We start from the raw sequence: 22,916 nt of genomic DNA on the forward strand, positions 1-22,916 counted from the left end.
TTGTGACGTCACGAAAAAGTATCCTTTCTCCATGGTGAAGACGGATGCCAGGCAAAAGGAGCTTGGCTTTTCGGAATCTTGTTTTCATAAACATGTCGGTTATAAAAGTACAATGGCTGTTGCCCTGGCCGCTACAAGTAATCCCCAGTTAACTAGAAGTTTCGACCGTATTTTCGAAGACGCGCATATCAGCGGTGAACTTAAATTAAGCGGAAAGAAATTAAAGGATTTTCCGAAAGTATCGCCAAAGTACAATCTAGGAGACACTGTTCGAGCTGGTGAGTACAAGGCTTAGTTAAGCCTAACGTTTTTCTTTCATGAAAAAGGTACGCTAGGTTTCCCGACTTCCCCGCCGAACCCGGCTTCCCCCTGTAGATTAACCGTCAAATATTTTTGGCATACGACTTATTTAACCCCAAATTAGTCAATAAATTAATTACGAACGTAGAATTTTGTGGCATATTGCGCATGCCACGAATGAACCATGAGTCATAATGAGTTCATGTTCAAAATCCTTTGTGATTACCCGGTCTATTAGGGCAGGGCATTATACTCTTTGTTTGTTTGTTTACATCGAAGATGTCTATTAGGGGAGGTGTAAATATGTAAATAAGTTTATGAAGAAAACTATAAGAGCTCCGAGCTAATTTTAATGCGGTAATAATAATACGCGTAATAGCCAAAGGGTTTTAGAAAATACAGGTTAGATCACATTCCTTGTAATAATTTAAAAATTCGTATGAAGACCTATTTTTCCAGGGTACGCGTTTGAAACTTTTCATTCTTGAAAGTGGTTGGGAATATTTCTTAGAGAAATTCCGGGGGCTTGAATGATAGACGTTAGAGTAACCTAAGTTTGTAGCCAAAAACTTAAAACTACGAGAACCGAGAACCTTTTCTCATTCCTGTCAACGGGGAAAGAGGGTAGAAGAGAAATAAGTTTTGGGAAAAAACTTAGTGGAAGTATTTTTAGTCTCCTTTCGCGTTCCCAATTTCCTGCGGCTTAAAGGAAGGAAATTGCGTAGCTGTAGGGATCTTGGAAAGAGAAAGAATTATGCCAACATACGTGTAGACATGTAGACACCACCAAAAGAAACCCAACGAACATACTCAGGGGGTGAAATGACCCAAAACTTCCTGCTATTAGTTTTTCAGCTTGCCCCCATCTTAAACGCTTAAAGTATGTTGGGTATTTCGTCTTGTAATGCCCCAGGAATCCTCCAAAATACAGATTTGTGTCAGTTAGCTATAGGATTATGACGACTGCAAACATTTATTGGGGGTTTTTGCCCTCAGAAATACAATAATAGCATTGTTTTTCTGAAAGAGTGGGGCCTAAATCTCCTGGTTAATGCTTCGGAAGAATCAGTCACCTAATAGATATTGATAGATCCACGCAGACAGTACGAAAACCCTGCTTTTCAATAGTCCCAATTTTTGCGCGCCTTAACGTTCATAACAGGAAGTAAATGACTATGAAACCTTAGGCGGGGAGGTGGTTAGGTTCTACGAAAAACGGTATTATTATTAAACTTCAAGATATGAGCTTCACATTACAAAAAACCCCATGTGTTATGGTAGGGACCCCGCGAGTTAAATCTGTGGGTCTACACTACAGCTTACGACTCCTTGTCATTTTCGGTTCGGGTTCGCTAAGGTTTATATCCAATGGTAGGGTGTCAAATAAATATTACACCTGTGGGAGGAGGAAGGTGTTTTTACCGGTCTTACCATTCATTGTCAGCGCAAAGTTCTAGCGAGAACCCTTGTCTCCCATCTCTCATAGACTGCTAGACTTGGGGCGTATTTGGGGGGGGGGGATGGCAGTTCTACTAGAATGAGGGTGTAGTTTCCCTTCCCTGTTGTATTGATTGACCATTCCTTTCCGGAGGAGTAAGGATAGACACACGTGCTTGCTTGCTTGCCTTCCCTTGTTCGCGTGAGCATCGCCGTCAAGTGAGCCAGAGACCGGTAAAGTGCTAGGGAGTTTCCTTATCCAGACTAGCGACAGACAGAATTGAGTGTAAAAATACTATTAGAAAATTGCTATATAGCTACCTACTTCTACTTAACTACGCGAGAACTATGGAGTTATTGTAAAATCAATCGTAGATAAAAGGGTAGTTTGAATTTATTAGAGGGTAATCATTGTTAGGAGAAACTTGCAAATCTTAAAACGTCTGGAATTGTAGCAGACCTAAAGATCACTCAAGGTTTAGGAAGAGTAACATTGCCGTTTTCCATTGGCTGCTAGCAAGCTGCTGCTACAATTGAGCAATATTAAATTAGACATTTAGTGCAATTTTAAACTGGGACTTTCGTTCTAAATAAAAGAAAATAAATGCCAATAGAAAACGGCATTAGAATTTTAAAATAATAGTGACTTCAGTTTATGAACGTCTAGTGTTTATCTTTATCAATTGAAATAACAAGTAAATCCGTTGTAACGACCGGCATGACATCAAAAAATCTTTTTCAAGTATGTTTGACTTTGATTGCGGTTAGAAGATAAAATAATATTCGGCTATTTTATCTTTAACCCTAACCCCCCTTATGCAATCAAAGCGGGAGGAAGAGTAGTCGAATCATTTTTTTATTTTAAAGTATCAAATTTTTATTTGATTTCTTTCTCTCTAACTTGTCGTAACCATAAGTCGCTAGGCTTCTAGGACTTCTGTGTTTCCTCTTATATAAAATTTAAAATGATTGTGAAATTATTCTTCCCCGACTTTCCCTGGAAGTGTAGGAGTAAATAAGAACCAATTTCTTCAAATGGATGTTTTTTATCTCTAAACAAAAACAATTTACAGTAATAAAAACCCGCCCTATTTATTTATCTATTTATTTAAACTTTGAATTATTCAATAAATTATTTAGAGAATTTTCACACTTTAAATAACTGAAATTAAAACCTAAATTAAATTAGATAAATTCAGTTATTATTATTTAAAATAATACGGCAATAAAAGCTCGTCTGATTCTCACAACACAACCTTTTTAAGTGCGTAGTTCAATCAAGTTAGCGATCACTAAACCAGTTATTTTTTCATTCCTCTTTTTTTTTTTCTCTCGTTAAAATGAGAATGAGGGCCTCATTTCAACGAGAAATAAATTTTTTTCTTTCTCGGAATGAGTGTCTTGAGCTTTAATATTTAATTCATTATAATTATTATTAATCTTTAATTCATCGTCGTTTATACGTTACCGGTTTTACGTAATACCCTGATGTCTATTAATACCTTAAATTCCTTTCGAAATATTTAATGGTTTAAGGCACGAATTTCGTATATATATATGGTTAACTCTTTAAGACGATATTTGATACACCTACTGTAGGTAGGACCAGTTAAAACTGGTTTTTAATTAGCCCTACTTTGAACGAAAGTGATTTTAACTTAGGTATTGAGGTTTTCGCCGTTTTTTTGTTGAAGGAACTGAATTCTTTCGTTAACCCTTTTTCTTTTTAAATAATCTGAAAGAGGTTAGGGAGATTTTGTTTGATTTTGAAAAAATGAAGACTGTGCTGCTAACAATTGATTTTTTGGGGGAGAGGGAGATGTGAATAGGTAAGGGGGTAATTTTGCGAGTTCTTTGAGAATTCAATAGACCTTTTCGACCTAAGAAAGGGGGTAGGCAACCCTCAGTTTCGGGACGTACAAGGGGGTTAATACATTTCCGTCTCTGCGCACTTTCGTGATACAAAAATACTACAGTGCAGGCGCCAAAAATCGAGATGGAAGGCCAAGTGTTACCCCTGTGTCTTGCCCTCTTTAATTACATCGAAATGGTCTATTCAATAAAAAAACTCGTGAATCTTCTTCTGGAATTGTCAGGCATTGTTATAATGATGTCTTTGTAAAGAAATTTCTTTATATTTTTTTGTGAGATTTTCGAATTAGTTGGATTAACTTCAATATGAAGCCATAATTTGATACGGTACTTCCGAGTATTTTTGAAAGGTCAAAGTTAAAGCTACACTTTTAGTATAATTACAGATTAAATAAACCTAATCTAATATCAAATCAAATATATATATATTACATGATTAAATCATTACATTAATTCACCCATTTTATATCTAATCTAGAAAATCAGCCAATAAAAAAAAACTAACCAGAAACCCTATGATCCTTATCCACAAAATCCTAGATTACCGAAAGCGAGATTATGAGAGAGTATTGTGGGTTCCTACGATTTGGGGGTTGGTTGGAACGGGCCAACCTTTCTATTTTAATTTAAAATCCCAAAGAGTGCATGCATGCCGCCTGCATTCGGCGGGCGCTAAATGCATCGGAGGGTGAATTTGCCATGACTGAATTAGATTTAAAATAAAAAGGCGTCTCTATAGAACTATACCTTAACTATGAATAGAAATTGGTATATTCGCCCTGCCTCTAGGCTAGGGTTCGAAGCTAAACTGGGGTAGTACCGAAGTAGCGGTGTCCTGTGTATTGAATGATGAATAGAATCCTAAGTTAATGTTAACTTCTAATAAGTTAGGCCTAAGCAGCAGTGAAACCAAAATTTTCTTTTATTTTCATGGGGATAAGACGGCAGGCAACCAGAATCTAATGGTATTCATAGTGTGTTAGGGTTATTTTGGTTTGAGTAGGCTTGGGTTCGACTAGGGTTAGGTTTGCCATCTTCTAGCCTTTTCCATTCAAAATAGAATCGACCCACTTCCTTTATTTAGAAGAACTTAATTCCTTATCTCTGAAACTTATTAGTTGTAGCCTTATGATTAAAACCTATCCTAGGACAAAACTCAACCTCATGTCTGCTCTCTGAGGCAGGCAGAAACTCTGGGGATGGGGAGTGAGTCACGGAAAGATGGTGAGGAAAGTTCAGGGGGCTAAAATTTCTCCTCCTCCACCATCCATCCATCCCACTAAATTTTCGACAACATCCAGCTGGGATTAGAATAAGCTCGAGTCAAGGGGAAGGTTGGGGTGAGGGGAGATGGCCCGGAGAATCTGCCGTGCAGACATCCTTTCGCGTAACTCGCGCATGGCCATAATTGTCTGGTATAACGCGTTAATTCGTAACGTCTCTAATGAACTCTCGAAGAACGTCTCGAAACCAACGGAAATGGTGGTGAAATTCTCTTGGTTTAAATTAGCATATTTTAGAGGAAAGTATGACACAAGGAATGAATGGATTATGGTATCCTCCGTGTTAAACCCGAATCTTAGAAGTCAATGGCATGTTTTACTAGAAGTCTCTAAGTTGTAGTAAATTATGAAGGTTTAGGTTTTTTTATTAACCAACATTGAAACTAGCAGTTGAATTTTGAAGGAGAGATAGATGGAGCGGTAACTTCCATACCTATAACGTTGCAGTGTGTTCCAGCATGCTCAGCGTTTCGGTAGGGTCGTACGGCATGGAAACGTCGACGATTTCCCCTTGTGTCTTAAAATTAGCAGCTAGTTCTAATACAAATACAATGGCGCTACGTGGCAGCACTTAACAATCTCCTACAGGCTACCAAAGGTTAGGGGTGTGCGCGAGGTACACTGCTGGGAGGCTTTCATTACCGCTCCATCTACCTCTGTCCTTCCTGGTTAAATTAATCATTGGTCGAATTAAATCAGTATAAAAACATACGTAGGTCGGAACAGTAGTGATAAAACTTGTTGTCGTCGTCGTCGTCGTCGTTGTCGTGGGTTTATCAGCTAATAGGTCATTGATACTGAACGAATTTAAAAATTAAATCGTACCGGAACACCTGTCACGAGAACACACCTGCCCAACTTCCTCTTGTTTTCACTTTCAGTATACTTAAATTGTTTTTGAATAAATTATTTTCCTCCGTAGCTAAATATAAACATACAATAATTCTGAAATATTAATTAGCCAAGTATTTCTCCCACCTCCACCCCCATCAGGTACACTTTCACGCGATCTTAAAAGATAATCGCTTTAAGTGAAGGTTTATTATGTAACCTTTTTAATTGGAAGTATGCCCATATTTCATGAAGAACAACAAACAACACCCTTCTTCTTCTCGACAGTTCTTTGAATACTTGGGTGAAGTTAGCTTAGATCTTTACGGAATGACGATGATTATTTTGGGAGCTATTAAGGAAGGACCTCCAGGATTGTAGGCTTAACATTTCTGTGACGTAGTCATGAGGAAAAAATTCTTGTTGTAACCGGGGAGTGGGTGATTTTTGCTTACTCTTAATTGAAGTTTTTTGGAGGACTGTAATTTTATATCTTATCTCATCTTAATGTGTTTGAGAAAGAAGTGATTAACATTTTTTTTAATTATTTGACGCCTCGTGTTTTTATTATTTTTTTTAGGGGGGGGGGGTTATGTGGTCAATATTTGACTATCATTGGTATGGCAGTGGCATTTCCGGAAACTGTGGTAGCTAACGTCTGGTAGGCTTACATTTCTTTATGTTGAAAACTTGAAAACCAAACCGGATTTAGGCATCTTTTTTTATTATCTGGTATGATGCGTCACTCCTGAATGTTTTTGAACTGATTTATCTATAGAAAAATAAAGAGGGTTTTCTTCTTCTTCTTGGAGATATTTTTCTATTGAGATAAATACAATAGAGAAGTTATTGTTTAGAGTTAATATCCTGATCCAGTGTCCCACTCGAACCCTTTTTTATTTTCTCTTAAAATTATTTTGTGTGTAACATATCTTAAAGGAGGACTTTTCTGAATTAGTTTCTGGTGTAGTTTTTCCTCGTGTTTTGCTGTTGCATTGGTTTAATTACTTTAATTAATAATTAGGTAAAATTACTCGTAAGATAATTAGTCAAGTTTAAAGTGGGTGTTGAGACTTAATTCATAAAGGAATTTTTAAAAAGATTTTGAAATTGAGATATAAACTGCATTTAATTATAATATTAGAATGTTTATTCAGAAATAAATAAATAGATTTAATATTTAAAAGGGGTAAACTAATAATGCTAGTCTAATATGAATATTTAACGGCTTGCGGTCTTAATTTATTTATTCCAACATTATTCTTAATCGTCCTTGCCATAAATCAATTCGCCATGTTTCAATACGTCATCATAACAACACCATCATGCTTTTAGTCGTGCATTAAATTTTATTTAGATAATCAAGAACTGTGTAATTCTGATTTTTTTGGTAACCCACGAGAGAGGTATTTTAATACGGATGTCAAATATAGTAAAGATTTTAATGGTTTATCTCAAGAGGATTTCGTGTTGCATGCATGGCTGGTTTTCGGTTTCTCCTTTCAAGAAAAAAATGCATTTTTTATAACGACTGAATTCGAGTAGCACCACCAAGAGCACCCTGCACCATTCATTCTTGGTGGGTTAGTTAGGGAAGGTGTGAGCTGAACTGCTGGGTTGGTTACAGGTAGTCCCAGGAAATAGCTGAGTGCGTCATTTAAAAAGAACCTGGACCCACCTGGCCCCTCTGAAATAAGCCTCGTTCACACTTGACACTTTGAAAAAACCGTTTTCAGTAGGTTTTGCAAGGTCAAAATGTAAAATTTGGATGTTAGTCTTGGAAATATTTCATTAGAAAATGCAATTATTATTTTGAAAAACTTATTCGACTTTCCCTGAACGGTTTCAAAGTTCCAAAGTGTGAACGGGGCTTTAGCTTTGCGTTTTAACAGCTTTTATAATCAGCGTTTCTAGACAACTTTCATGAAAAATATTCTGAACACTAAACTCCCAAAAGGATGTAATAAGTTATAACCAGTAATCAAGGGATTTTTATTACGATAAATATTAATGAATTTTAGCACCAAACCTTTATCTTTATCAATACTAGATATTTAATTTTTCCCATAAGAAAATTCTTTAGATTAGATTGAAAAAATTCCCAAATTCTTTCACGTACATTCATTATATAATGTTGCAATTAAATCTTAATTAACGAGAAGAATAAGTTAATTTAATCCAAATTAAACTTGGATAATAAATAATTGTTGTTGTTTGACCCCAAAAACAAACAGTTTAATCTACATAAATTTATACATGTTTCTTTTTTATAATACAATATAATATAAGACAAAACGTTTTTTTAAAAAGAGTTACCGTTGATTTCGTTTTGATAACCCGTTCAAAAACTTCACGATTTTTAAAATATTTTGGTTAAGAATTTTTTTTTCTTTTCTAAGTGTACCGGTAATACATGTATTCAAGAAGTGTTAAAAACTCATACCGCCCAAAATCTGGGTTATAATATACTGTACTACAACTACTTTATAAAAATGTATTCAAAGTATTTCGCCCCCAAGGCTAAAATAACACATACTATGAAAACATTTTTCAAAAAAAAAAAAAAAAAAATGTTTCTTTCAGATTGAATTTTTTTTTATGTTCCTAACGGATATTGATTTATTTAAGTGTAGGAGATGGGACGTTTTAATTTTTCTTTAAAATATAAGAAACTATAATCCTACATCGTTTTAGTAACCTTGAAAGTTAATTATGTTTTGAATTAAAAGAGATCTATAGATATATAACAGGAAATGCGAGGTGGGTTTTTATATATATTAAAAAAATTGGAAAATTATATTTTTTTTTATCTAGTTGGTGAGCTTTGAAACATTAATTTTTTTGGTGTGGTAAATTCGAGGGGCCAGTCACTTAGTTTAATCGTTGTACGTTTGATTGTACCAGTTATCCCCTCGGGTAAGCTGGTTTGAAAACAGTTTAAAATAATTTAAATTATTGCGCTAAATATTAAGTTTAATTTTTGAAGAAACCGCGAGGAAATTTTTTGGTCATATTTTTATTTACAAATTAATATTTGCCTCGTGGACTAATTAGGATGAAATGTGTAATATTTTTAAATTAATTTCATCTAAGAAATACCGCAAATTTAATTATCAACGCTATACTCCCAAATTAAGGATTTAAACGTCACCAGATAAAGTCGTAACTCTGAAATTAAATTACGATGCATAACATTCCCACATAATTTAAATCCCACGCAATGTGTGTAGGCCTAATTAGCCCGCAAACTAAAACGGTTACATCGTCAGTAGATACATTAGACAGTTGATAAAACAGTTTGACTCTGTCTGAAGTTAGAAAAAAAAATGGGTCTGACTCACATATATAATTTACAAACAAAAAATGGACTATCATTTTGTCTACAGCTCTGTGTAATATAGCCTTAACGTTTGGCTTCTGAGGTCGGACCCGGGATAGAAGCAATTTAATATATAAGTGTCTGCGTAAGTTTATAAGATATGTTCCATAAGTATGACGCTTCTAGAGACTTACAGCTCGAGCTAGTTCGAGAACGACAAGCGAGAATTGAAGTCCTACACTCGGTGGTTAATTTTGCAGGACTTCCATCTTCCTATTTAGTCTGCATTACTAAGCCTTTGATATGCAGCGCCTCACTCACCAGGCGTCGCTTTACCCTGAATCTATGACATACTTCAATCACTTCATGACAAGCTCCAGTTTGTAACCAGTGACAAACTTATATGCAACATATCTCACGAACTTATGGTGTCTGATGGTAGTTTGCTCGATCAGGCTTCTCAAATAGCGTGGATAATGGACGGGTGGTTCCAGAGAGCCAAAAAAAAAAACTTGCTTATTAATAAAATAGAGCGTCGAAACCTCGCACAAAACAAGGGTCAGAACGATATTCCACGCTGTGGTATTGAAAAGGGCGTTACGTTTATACTTAGGAACAAATATTATTAAATCCGTGCTATATGAATTTCCTGATTTCCTGTGGAATGGTCCTGGAGCATCGGATATTTATGGATGAAATAACTCCGGAAATGAATCTTTTTATTTTATTTTTTTACAAACAATATTTGCGGTAGATGTACGTTTTGACACCTTTGTACTGTGTGTTCCTTGTTTTCAACCAGTTTCCGTTGTCGATATTTTTATCGTCATAAACACCTACAGGAGTACAGGGATGAACAGTTTTATTTGTCCAAATATTAAATTATTTTATTTTTCGGGGTTGCCATAGGTCGGGGAAAACCTGAGTCAGAGAATTGCAAAATGGGTCAAAAGGGTTAAGGGAAAGTAAGGGAATTTTGGGAATTTTAGGAATTTCAACTAAGTCAAGGAATTTGGTTACAGTGGCTAAAATATCCGCGGTTAAACGTTTTAAACACAGTTCTAGCAAGATCACGTTTGACCAAACGTCAAAATTGGGGAGCTGAGGCGCAATGTTTTATATTAAATATTCAAAAATACGATTTAAACTATAAATTGTTTACTTATATATTTAGAATAATGACAATAGGGTTTGAAAATGTCAGGTAAAACCTGGAAATGTAAAGTGAATTTGAATCTGAAAATTTCGTTGCAACCCTAGCTGTTTTTGCAGTTGGATTCAGATAAAAACTGTCATATTGGTTCCATTCTTTGTTGAACATTTTTTTGTTGTTTTTTGTCTTATTATTTTAGGAGCAAAAATTTTCCCAATTATTTTTCGACGCTGGTCTAGGTCATTAAAAATACACCATGGTGTTCTGTGTTTCGCTTTTTTTTGTGTGGTGTTGGTTCAAAAAACAGGACTTTTAATGTTATGCACCCCGATTCCCAAAGGTTTTTGATGTCGTCATACATATTTACAGAAACATTTATTATATTTGAGTGTTTTTAATTATTATAAAAAAATTCAGTGATACAGCGAGGAAAAAAAATTAGGAGGAATTCCCAGTCTAGTCGTCTTCTGTAATGTAATAAAAATAATATTACGTTGATTCCTAATTCTAATATTTATTTAATATTAAAAAGATGCCTGATTTGTGTAGAAGATTACGTAAATTTTATTTAATAAATTATAGCAGGCCACTCCCAGGTACTCCGAAGGTCTCTTAATGTTTTCTTTACCTTTTAACCCACTATTTTTTTTTTATTTATTTAACAATGGTATTAACTCGTTAAAATATACAGGGTGTTTCTGTTAAGTCTGCCATAAATGAAGGGGGATATTATTTAGGTGCACGATTTTGGGTCGAAAATGTAAATTCTCCATTTTGATTGCCCTAAGGGACACTGTTTTCCAGTTATGATTTGAGTGTTTTAGGGATGACCCCTTAATTAAATTAGAAATCATTATCTGAATTTCAGTTTCTTGATTAAATTTAAGGGGTCATCCGTAAAATTAATACTCTGGATGCAATCTTACCTCGAAAACAGTGTCCCTTAGGGGGAAACAAAATGTCATAGATAGAAGTTACATTTTCGACTCAAAATCGTACACCCTTAATTTATGCCAGGCTTATCAGAAACACCCTGTATAGGAGCAAAAATCTCTGTTGATACGTTTAATAAAAAAAATAATCCAATCCGCAGAAACTATTGTATTTGTCTTGGAATTTGTAAAGTTCGTGGGTATCAGACCATTTCATTTGCAGCTAGGAGTGAATTTTTGTTTTTCCAAGTCGATGACTTTTATAGATCAATATCTACTTAACTTTTAAGGCAAGGCAATGAGTAGGAGGACATGGAACAAATCCTTTGAACCGTTTAAGACTTCTCCCTTAAAAAAGTCGTATATAACTATTGGCCCATCTCTAACGATTTCGGTTAAAAGATGTCTCGAAAAATGTTCGGGTCTCCCACGCTTGTACAGAGATAATTTTATAATCAATTAATAATTAGATTTTATTTTGAATTATAATTATTTATTTCTATTACTGTATCAAGGAAAATATTTGTGATACAGTTCACGGAAATTTTGGTGTATTTAAGTTACGGAGGAACAACCTTTTTGATTTTGACAATGCAATACTAATATAATTATCCCATTCTATAATTTAATATTATAATTTCTTTTTATAAAAATCGAGTAACATTTATTTTCCCCAAAAAATTACTAGGAAGTTTTTTCCTTTACAAGATAATTTTAACTGAAAGAAATGAATTATAAACGCACGCAAGTTCGTTGCACTTGACTTTTCATTCATACGCTTTTAATTTGAAAAATAAAGTTTCTTAATTTTAATTAAATGGAATGAAACCTATTGAGCTTGAAGTTTTTAAAAACAAATCCCCCTGAACAACGAAAATAATTATTCTATAATCAAATAGAATTCATTAATAACTAAAACGATTAAGTCCGGGAATTTATATAGTGTGTGCGGTTGGTTATTAAAAGATAAAAAACAATAGATGGAATTCAAGGTTCACCTAACACAATAGAACAATTCAATACAGGATATAAGAAATTATAAATTTTTGTTGTTCTTTTGAATTGAAAGAAGGGAAAAAAATTATATTCCTTTTATAGTAAAATACTGAAGAATGATCTGATTTTAGGGTGTTCTTTTTTTCTGTTTTATTTTAATGTAGATTTGTCGAAGAACAAATTTACAGAATTACCATGTGAAATTTGCGATTTTTACTTATTGGAGCAGTTGGACTGCTACCATAATGTCGTTCGTTCCATCCCCGAGTCTGTGATCACGCTACAGTCGCTTACCTACTTAAATTTTAGGTTTGTTTACTATTTTAAACACTAAGAAAGGTCTCCCCGAGAAATTGGGATCATTGTTTAAAAAAACCAAAAACATTTGTTCTACTCTGGTATTCAGCCGTAACCAGCTGTCTACCATTCCACTGGCCTTATGCCAACTACCGCTACAAGTCCTGATTCTCAGTAACAACAAACTGGTTTCACTGCCAGAGGAAATTGGTCATCTTCAAGATTTGATGGAGTTGGTAAGTTCCTCGTCTCAAACGTGACCAATTGCAATTGGCAACTGCAACCAACACGTTGAACGTTATTTTCCTATAGGATGTTAGTTGTAATGAAATAACGATTCTTCCGCAACAAATTGGAGATTTGGTTTCCTTACGATCTCTTAATGTCCGCAGAAATCAATTAGTTGAACTTCGACCCGGTAAATTATACACCACTTATGACTTACCAAGGAATTACTTACGAAATTACCCTTCTTCTACGTTTGACAGAGGTCTGTGAACTCCGCCTTGTCAAACTCGACATATCCGGCAATAGAATATCTGTTCTGCCACCTGCCTTGAGGTTTATGACATGTTTGCAGGATTTACAGCTCGAGCACAATCCTCTCACCTCTCCGCCCGCTTTTGTACGTTGACAAACATTGATTGTCCAATTATTTATGGCAAAACTAACAAAATTGTCGTTGATTGTTTAAGTTGTGTACGAGGGGTCGCGTTCACATTTTCAAGTACCTGGAAATTCAAGCTATTAAAGAGGATAAGAAACGTGGTGCCATTTTAGATTCGGAGTTTAGGTGGTCGGGAAGAAAACCAGCCGGTTTAGCGTAAGTATTTCAACTTCCATTCCAGTACTTTATAGGTCCGACCTAACTGAAGGTCTTTGATTACCTCAGGAATGATTTGAGGATACAAAATGGTTTCGCGAACGATAATCGCAGGAAAAGGTATACGGTTGACTCTGGCTACAATACCTCGGACGGTAGCGATAAAAGATGGTCTCAAGACCTTCAGGAGTTAAATAGCGACTTAGAAGACGCTAGAAAATTAGCTTTAAGGGCGGCGGAAGTGACCAAAGAGCAAAGACACGAAAGGGATTTGCAGTTATTACATAGGAGGGCCAGTAACGCCACAGATTCGACTTCCTCCACCCTTACAAGGTCAACTATAACTCCGACACCCAGTCGACAAGATATTAGAGATAGTCAGAGTAGTCACGAAGATGCTAGCGAAGAAAATAAGGAGCACTCGCTAAGGTTAAGAGAAGAAAGGCGGTCCATTTCGGCCGGTCGACCCAAAGAAGATTCTACAAGGTCTCCTGATTTAAGGTAAGGACGATATGATAATTTTCATCATCATTCTTACAATCGTTTAATGTTGACAAAGTTTATATAGTTCCAGTAGGTCTTCCAGTTGCGGTCCACCAGCCGACACTATTAGTCAGCACTCTCAAAGCTCTCAGTCCTCTATTGATGCCAAACGAAAAAATTTCCATCCTGAAACCTATAAAGAGTTTAAAGAGTCCAGACGACAACTCAGAACTGGTGAAAATGGAACCATTTACGGACGTCGACCGAGTAATGGTTCAAATGGATCCACTCCAGGGTCGGGACAGTCTTCCCCTTCTCGCGAATTAGGAAGGTCCAGCGAAAGCCCTAGCCCTCAATCGAATCACGTTACGCCCGAAGAAGAGTTCAAAGCCAAGCACGAAGCCATTAAAAACTCGCAGAATCAAAGAACGGAAGTTGTGGGACAAACGCAAAAAAGGATTCAAGAAAGTTTCGCTATAGCTCAGCAGAGAAGTTTAGCGGCGCAACCTCGCGTTACAGTCCCGAAATTCCCGCCGCCGCCGCCACTGAGTCCAAAAACCCAGCAACAGCATTCCCCTCCGACGAATCACGCCCATCAACAATCCTTCGAGTATCATCAGCGTCACAACCAAAGTAAAAACGCTCCGAACAATCACGCTACTAACGGACATCATTACAACAATTCGGCTTCGACGCTACCACCACCGACACCGCCGACGCCAACGCAACAGCAATCTTCACACGAGAAAAATTGGAGAGTTCCCAGCATAGCGCATAATGGAACCTCTCACAAAACGACGACGACGCAACCGATTTTATCAACTCCTCAGAAAAATACCGCCAATATCATCGCTAGTTTGGTACAAGGAAGAAATCCTAGTTTTACAATTAGAAGAGAGTTGGACAAAGCCAGAGAAGAGAAGGAATTAGTTGAGCATTTAAAGAAAGTAAGTTTTCCTCGTTCTTTTTTGCTTATAGAATAGATGATAACAGAAGGGGATAATAGAAGAAGGGTGACACTCTGTATCCTCCCTATGCTTTAGTTATGTAACGTCATTCTTCCCAGGCTCCCCCTTTTAGTTTGCTTTCCCGCTCATCAAACTACAAATGGGCATCGCACCGTAAGGTGAATTCAATAGTTGTTTGGCACGAAATCCCCAGAAACCATCCCACAAACCTTGATTGTCTTGACGTGGGACAAAATGCACAAGCGCATGCGTCTTGCCAAATATTTAAAGGGATGTACAATCCGTTATGTATGGGCGTGTCTATAAGACTCAAGAACTATATTTTTTAGTAGTAGTGTTACTATTTCCTGGAGTAGTGATTAGGCTGTCGTCTGCTTGAACGTCTGTTTCTACGGTAGATGCCCATTCCCAATGCACTGATAATGCTACGAACTTCACGCATGCTCGGTAGAGCTATATTTGATGGAAGATAAGTTTGATATAGGCCCCGCCCATACATAACGGATTGTACATCCCTTTAAACGCTAAGAGAGTAATGATGAGGGAACTATTTAGCGTGTATGTGATCAGGCTGGGAAATAAGGATATTTTTTAAACTAGTCCTTTGGACCAGTGACCCCCTAGTGTCTGAAATCATTTACTGGTCTCCGGACTGGTCCCAGCCTTTGCTCTCCAATAGATTTGCAATTAATAAACTGGTCCCAAGGACCAGTAACCCCCACTTCTTGAATTAAAAAACTAGTCCAAGCAATTAATAAACTGGTTTTGGACCAGAGGAAGTGTGCTATTTCCCAGCCTGGTATGTGATTCGGTTTAGTAACCTTGCTCTAAATGTTCCGATGTTGGGAAGAGTGACGTTACACTCGCCCCGCTTTGTGGTACACTTCTCTCGAAGAGAAGTATTATATACTTCTGATGATAATTAATAGTTGCTAATGTTTTTTAGAACAAATTAAAAAAAATGTTTTTCGTTGTTTATTTCGCAGATAATAGAATCTCGTTTGAAGTTTACTTTGCCCGATGATTTGGCGGCGTCACTGATGGATGGTGTTGTACTTTGTCATTTGGCCAATAATATTAGGCCTATGTCTGTGGCAACGATTCACGTGCCTTCCCCAGACGTGGTAATTAAGTCTTTTAATCAAAAATTAGATTTAACTTTTTTTAATTTAATTTTATTTCAGGTTAATTAATAGAATTACTTCTTTTTTACATTAATTAAATTAATCTTTGTTCAATTGTTTCTTTTTTTTTCTTTTTCCAAAATAGCCTAAGTTGACCATTGCAAAGTGCAGAAGGAATGTAGATAATTTCTTGGACGCCTGTAGAAAAATTGGCGTGTCAGAGGTATTTATATCTTTTTATACTTTTCATTCTTTTCATACTTTTTATACTTGTCTAGTTATTAGCACGTAGGCATTGTATTAGCGTTTGTTTTTTTATGCATAAAGGGGGGGGGAGGGGGTGAATTTTACCGGTATATTCCACTCTTCATATTGATTACCTGTGGCGCGAACGTGAAATTAAAATCATTCACATAACTATCTTCGTAAAATTATTAACAAGAAGTGATGTCTAGTTTATTAGGGAGAAGGTATAAATTCGTTCATCCGCATTTCTAACTCTTTATCTCCAGTCCAAACGTATAGAGTAATCTCGGTAGAGAGGGGAAAAACCAGTTTATCCCTCCCTTTAGGCGCGCTTTTGTAAGAGGGAATACTGAGCGCGCTTGTTAGGAGGGATGACACGGAGCATGGAGAGTAGTATCGGCGCTACGTACAGCAACGTCACTCCCTTCTATCTCCGAGCCACGTGTCATCCCCCCTAACAAGCGCGCTCAGTATTCCCTCTTACAAAAGCGCGCCTAAAGGGAGGGATAAACTGGTTTTTCCCCTCTCTACCGAGATTACGCTATGGAGTGACGTTGCAATACGTAGCGCTGACATTACTCTATAGTAGGTCCGGAGTTAATCCCCGCCGCTTCTAAATTACAACCAGCATGCATCTCATTGGTTCTTGAAAACTCACGTCAGCGCGACGCGAATGACGAAAATTACAGTCATATTTTCCGACTGAGGAGAGGCGAAATAGCCCGGCGCCTGCTTTTACGTCCCCCCTTGTATTTTGAAAGGGGGACTGGGAGCATGGCGCGCGAATACTTAGGCATCTTATACCTTCTCCCTAATAAACTAGATATCACTTCTTGTTATTAATAAAGAAAAAGCAATGAATGTGCAATAGCACATAAATCAGCACTGTTTAGCGAGCATGCGAATGCACCATGTTTAAAACTACTTAAATTAAAATGAATACAAGCGATAATTCTATCAAATCAATTCACTTTTTCTCTGTGAGAAACGTACGTAACATTGGAAAGATTAATGAAATCTTATCCCCCCTTATCTGTCAAACCGCTTTTGGTGGCTGTTTCTGTTCATTTCCGATCAATCCACATTTTATTCCCGATGCGTGTGTCAAGGCTTAACGCGCGATTTTTTTAACTGATAAACCAATCTTGGTGAAAATTACGCGGCGTCCGCTTTGCAGTAGAAATAGACTTTTTCGATGTAAAAAAGGGGTAGGCAACCCTCAGTATCGGGATGATACATGCATGCACTCTCGTGATACAAAAAAGACTACAGCGCATGCGCCAAAAAGCGAGATGGAAGGCGTAGTTTTACCCCCTCTTAGTTACATCGAAATGATCTATTAACCTTACAGTATTTAATACTCTACTCTGAAGCGGACGACGCGTTATTTTAACCCAGATTTGTTTGTCAGTTAAAAACGCGCTCGTTAAGCCTTGGCACACGCATCGGGAATAATAAGGGTGGATTAAAATAAAGAACTAGTACGGAGGTTCATATTTTGAAGTATAATAATATTCCTGTTTATTATAAATAACGGGGAATGTTGTTCTTTACTTCAATTTATGAGCTTTTTAAAAGTTTAAGGGATATCTCTGCATCTATCTCTATCTATGGGTCCTCTCGTTGCAGGCTTTGCTCTGCCATCGGGATGACGTGGTGGTTGGGCATTTCTTGACGAAAATCGCTGTCACGGTTCTAGCCCTATCGGAGGCTGCCAACTTTGTGGAGGAACAAAAATATTCCCGGGGCAAAATGATACAGCCACCTAATCCTAATCATACCGATACCGATACCGATACCGCAACCACTAGTTCTTCTTCTTCTTCGTTTAAAAACGGAACTTCTAATTCGAGCCCTCAACGTCCTACGCAACTCAAACTTAAAAGCTCTTATTTGGCCGCTGATGAGCCTGAAAAACGGCCTTTTATCAATGACATGGTGCTTTCGCTTGTTTTGCTAAGCATCTTCGTAGCTACGTGCTGTATTATTTATTACATTCCCGCTCTGGATTAGAACTTAATTAATTTCTAATAAATTAATTAATTAGGGAAAACAATCAGACGACGAAATTAGGAAAAGTAATATACGTTATAAAAATCATTTATTAAACTTGTTATAAAATTATGGGCAGCTCTAGAAGTTAATTAACTTTAAAGTCCCTTAATTAACTCTCTCGTCTTCCTAGAGCGGCCAGTTCCTACGTCTTAGCTTAGCTTAAGTAATTAATTTACTTACTAATTGCCAAATTTATTAATTATTAATTCTTTAACGCATTAATTAATTATTTACCAAAGTAATATCAACTTAACTACCTACCTACCTACCTACCCATCTATCGTAAACCAACATATTATAGAGACTGACTTAACTTAACGAAAAATACAGTATTTGAAAAGAAACATTTAACTTGTTATCATAATTAATTAATTAATTAGGATCTCCCCTAAACAGTATTTTTATTTTTATTTTTTTAAGAAACAGGGAAATTTATTCATTTTTATTTCTGTTTCAATGACCGGTAGTTCGGTAGTTCCAACCAACTTTGGATCATATTATACGCCAGTGAATTTATTCATTACTGTAGTACGCTTTAGTTAGTTTTTTATTTATGTTTACATATATATATATATATAATACGCCAAAGAATGTATATATATCGATGCTTTAAGCTTAGTACCGTGAAATGAAACCAAGAAGGGATTCATGCTCATAAGAACATAGGGCACGAGATATTCTGTCCCCGTCCTAGCATACTTGGTGTAGGTTTCGCGTCACTTCATTCCGCCATCTATGACGGTCTGCAGCAACTATATAGATTATGGATGGAAATGTATGCTTTTAGACAGTGACTTAAATATTAGCAGACGAATCTTCTCAACCAAGTATGCGACAGAGGATAAAGCTATTGCCCTATGTTCTTATCATCATGAATCCGTTCTTGATGAAACTATAGTCATTTGTCCGACCACCTATATATATTTTCATTTTTATTTATTTTTTTTTTGTCCAGTGTCAATTTGAACATTTAGCTTTATCGCTTTAAACTGTTTGCATTATTTTCTGGGTGGGCCAAATTTTGTACAACTAAATGGTTGTCACTCAATTATTGTCCTACAATGAAGCCCGTGAGTTTTGACAACCTCCCAAGGGTCCAATAATACCAGAAACCGATTAGGTTGGTTCTATTACCCCTTATCTACGTTTTTATAAATTGGTCATGCCAAAATTCCCCTTTCCTTTTTCGCGAAGTGGTGCCATACTTTCCTTCTGAATACCCATAAAAGCACCATATCTTATCACCCCATAAATCTTAATACAGTCTAAAGTAGAGACTAGGGGGAGTGCCAGTACTCTATATATTGAATACTTGGAAATTGGCCCACCTTTTGAAATGGTTAAGAATTGAAGAAAGAAAAAAAAATTCATTTGGGGTTGGGCAGTGCACAAAGGGGACGGTTTTCTTTTTTTTTATTTGCAGTACTTTTATGTTTATTTCCAATCTGCTCTAGAAGGTTTTACGTTTTTAGGCAGCTAAAGGACCCCCCCCCCATAGGGTTGGTTATAGCGTAGCTTTTTGGCAGTTAAGCCTATTTCGAAATGCATCTATTGAAGTTTAACCCCAAGTCCAGCCCCTATTTTGACTCATTCATTCCGGCCAAGGATTATTTATTTTATTTTATTATTTACTTGGACAAAAAAGGGGAAAGAAAGAAAAAATGACTAATACATACTTCCTAATTGTTATTGATTTATAACAAAGCAAGATGGAATCAAAAAATAATAAGTATTTTCGGTATAAAAATAATATTGAAAAGTATGAAGGTTGTAAATAATATTTAAGCAGAGGGGACCATTTTTATTTTATTTTTTTTTTTATTTTTTTATAATTTTATTTTATCAAGAAGCCATATCTAGTTTATTAGGGAGAAGGTATAAATTCGTTCATCCACATTTCTAGCTTTATCTTCAGTCCAAACGTAGTAGGTCCGGAGTTAATCCCCGCCGCCTCTAAATTACAACCAGTATCTCATTGGTTCTTGAAAACTCACGTCAGCGCGACGCGAATGACAAAAATTACAGTCATATTTTAGGACTGAGGAGAGGCGAAATAGCCCGGTGGCCTCCTTTTACATTCCCCCTTGTATTTTGAAAGGGGGACTGGGACTATGGCGCGTGAATGCTTAGGCATCTTATACCTTCTCCCTAATAAACTAGATATCACTTCTTGATTTTATGAAAAAAAAAATTACCAAATTTTGAGTTAAGTTCAATTCCGAAACGAAAACGGAAATCGGAAGAAGTAAAAACTACTTAAAAGAAAGGGAATATAATATAGTTTTGTATTTATAATTAATCCCCCAAAAATATTTGCGTGCCTTTTAATTATAATTTATATAAAAATATGAATTCGAAAGTCAACAACGATAAATAATATAAGTCAGTCGTCGTCGGAAATCTACTTAAAATAAAAAAATTAATTAATAAATTTTAGGCGCGTTTCAAAATTATAATTAGCCTTATTCCTGATCAGCGCCACCTACCCATACCGGCGACTTTGAGAACTACTGTAATCGGCAAGCCAACCAGATGTCGCTAAAATCTGGTGACGTCATTTTTGGTAAGACCCGGAGAGTGCCCGTCAGTGACGTCACCAGATTTTAGCGACTTCTGATTGGCTTGCCGATTACAATAGTTCTCAAAGTCGCCGCTATGGGTAGGTGGCGCTGATTAGGAATAAGGCTAATTAATAACCACTAGTCAACGAAGGTTTGAAAAAATTAAGAAAAAAATGCGTACAATTAAGATAAGATAGACGTTAAGTATTTATATCAGAAAACTATTTGTTTTAACTTTTAAGGAACAAAATTAATAGAATTAGAAATCCTTTTTCTTAGTTTTTTGTCTGCCACTATGTAATGTGCCTTTAATATAGTACCATAATAAATTGCTTGTGGCCAATTCGATATATTTTTTTTTTACGTAATCATTTTTAGGAACTGCTATGCAACGCTCAAGACATTTTAGAAGAGAGAGGACTGGTTCAGTTGTCCATAACTGTCCAAGAACTGGTCAAATTTTCGGCTCATAAAAGTAACAGAGGACCACCGAAGATTATAAATTAGGTAGGCAAATCTTAACGAAGCCGCGTTTTGCGTTTTGCGTACGTCACGTTTTACGTCAAAGTACTTAATTATAAAGGATTAAAATTAGTTTTGGGAGGTCTAGTCTGTTTCGTTTGAACGTAATTTATGTCTAACATCATTGCCTTTAAAAAAAATGTACTTAAATCGAATTTTTTTAAAAAACAACTAACGAGGAAAATATTTCAAAAAAAAAAAAAAAGGGAAGAAAATCGATCGATGTGGTGCCTTTTCTTTTATAATATACAATATTAATTCAATTGAGACTTTTTGAAGGGCCGAGGAGGAATTTAATAAGCTTATGTATAGTAATTTCTATTTTGTAAATTTTAAAAAAACGTCTTCCGAGTGATTGATGAATTTTTCTTTTATTTTTTAAAAATTTATATAAATCTCTCCGTAGCTTCCTGAAAAAAAAAAAAAAATAAAAACTATTAATTTCGGCTTTAAAAAGTAATTAAGAACAAATAAGTAACAAAATTGATACGGTACTAAAAAAAAAAATAAACATTAAATTTAGAAGGTCTGCGTGGTGAAAGGGAATACTCTTTAATTTAATTTAATTATAATTTAACTGTCTTAATTAGGCAGACGCATTTTTTTTTTTTTTGCTTTTTCTTTTACACTTTATTTAAAAAACCGGTTCTAAACTTTAAATGAATTAGACGCAATTTTTTTGTTTTTTTTTAACGTAAAAATTAAATTTATTCAGTATTTTTAGGAGTTTAAACATAAACAAATAAACAACAAATAAACAACCAACAGTTCTGCAAAAGTATAAATCTAGTCAATATGTTTTAAATTTTGCAGATTTTAATTAAATTTAAGTCTTAATAAAAATAAAAGAACTCTTAATAAAAATATTTCGATATTCTCTCTTAAAAAAAAAAAAAAATACGATAAAATAAATAGTTCCTAGCCTAGTTTTTTTTAAGGCTAGGTTTTTAAAAAATAAAAATACAAAGTTTACAAAAACAAATAAATAAATAAACAAACAATGCTTTACATACACCAATTTTTCGCCTATGTTTACCATTTTATAAATATTTTTGTATAGATATTTTATTCACTGTAAATACCACTCAATTTAGTAAACTTTTTTTTTCTTTGTCTAAAATTAAACAAACAAACAAACAAAAATACCTTTTAATTTTTAAACTTATAATTTTTTTTTTCGTGATTGTAACAATAACAAGAAAAAAATGTTCAAATTTTAAATTTGTAATATACATGTAAGGAAAATTATGATGAATTAGATGAGAAAACTTAAAAAAAAAAAAAAAATAAATAAAGATTTAAAAGCATTTAAATAAGCTCAATTTAACAGGTACAGTTTACACAGAAAAATACTCAAAAACAAACATAAAAAAAAACTGGTTTTGTATTTTAATTTCCCAACTAATTTTGTACCTGAAAATATAATTTAAATTATTATCTGATACATTATTATTATTACCCGTTCAAAACTAAAAATCTAATTTATCATTTTTTTTCTGTAAGATTATTGTCATAAATAATAAAATAAGGCGTCTATGATAAGTTTTGCGTGTGTGTGTATGTGTTATTTTGTGACGTCAAGATGCATGCATACTTTGAGGGTAAGGGTCCGTTATGAACTTATGGTATGTTCCACAAATTTATTGTAATTAATAATAAATCTATAAAAAAGTTTTTTATAGATTTATCAGACGTTTTGGAATAAGAAGAATAA

General features: G+C 35.2%; 1 protein-coding gene across 2 annotated transcripts; it reads left to right on the forward strand.

The window, feature by feature from the left end:
- The first annotated feature begins 35 nt into the window (after positions 1–35).
- LOC149676681 (leucine-rich repeat and calponin homology domain-containing protein 1-like) lies at positions 36–22,744 on the forward strand. Of its 2 annotated transcripts, none has more exons than XM_089837728.1 (11): positions 36–278; positions 12,288–12,432; positions 12,530–12,656; positions 12,733–12,838; positions 12,909–13,045; positions 13,116–13,243; positions 13,313–13,744; positions 13,812–14,673; positions 15,681–15,818; positions 15,964–16,041; positions 17,694–18,528. In XM_089837728.1, the coding sequence occupies exons 1-11, from the start codon at positions 113–115 to the stop codon at positions 18,075–18,077; spliced, it is 2,703 nt and encodes a 900-aa protein (XP_089693854.1). In that variant the 5' UTR covers positions 36–112; the 3' UTR covers positions 18,078–18,528. The 2 variants fall into 2 exon arrangements, with proteins under 2 accessions (XP_089693854.1, XP_089693855.1); XM_089837729.1 differs by lacking the exon at positions 17,694–18,528 and adding an exon at positions 21,059–22,744 and having other exon boundaries at positions 39–278.
- The last annotated feature ends 172 nt before the right edge of the window (positions 22,745–22,916 follow it).

Source organism: Phalangium opilio, unplaced genomic scaffold, assembly GCF_054372755.1.
Source record: "Phalangium opilio isolate 3A_F unplaced genomic scaffold, DU_Popi_V2 ptg000045l_1, whole genome shotgun sequence".
Lineage (NCBI taxonomy): Eukaryota > Metazoa > Arthropoda > Arachnida > Opiliones > Phalangiidae > Phalangium > Phalangium opilio.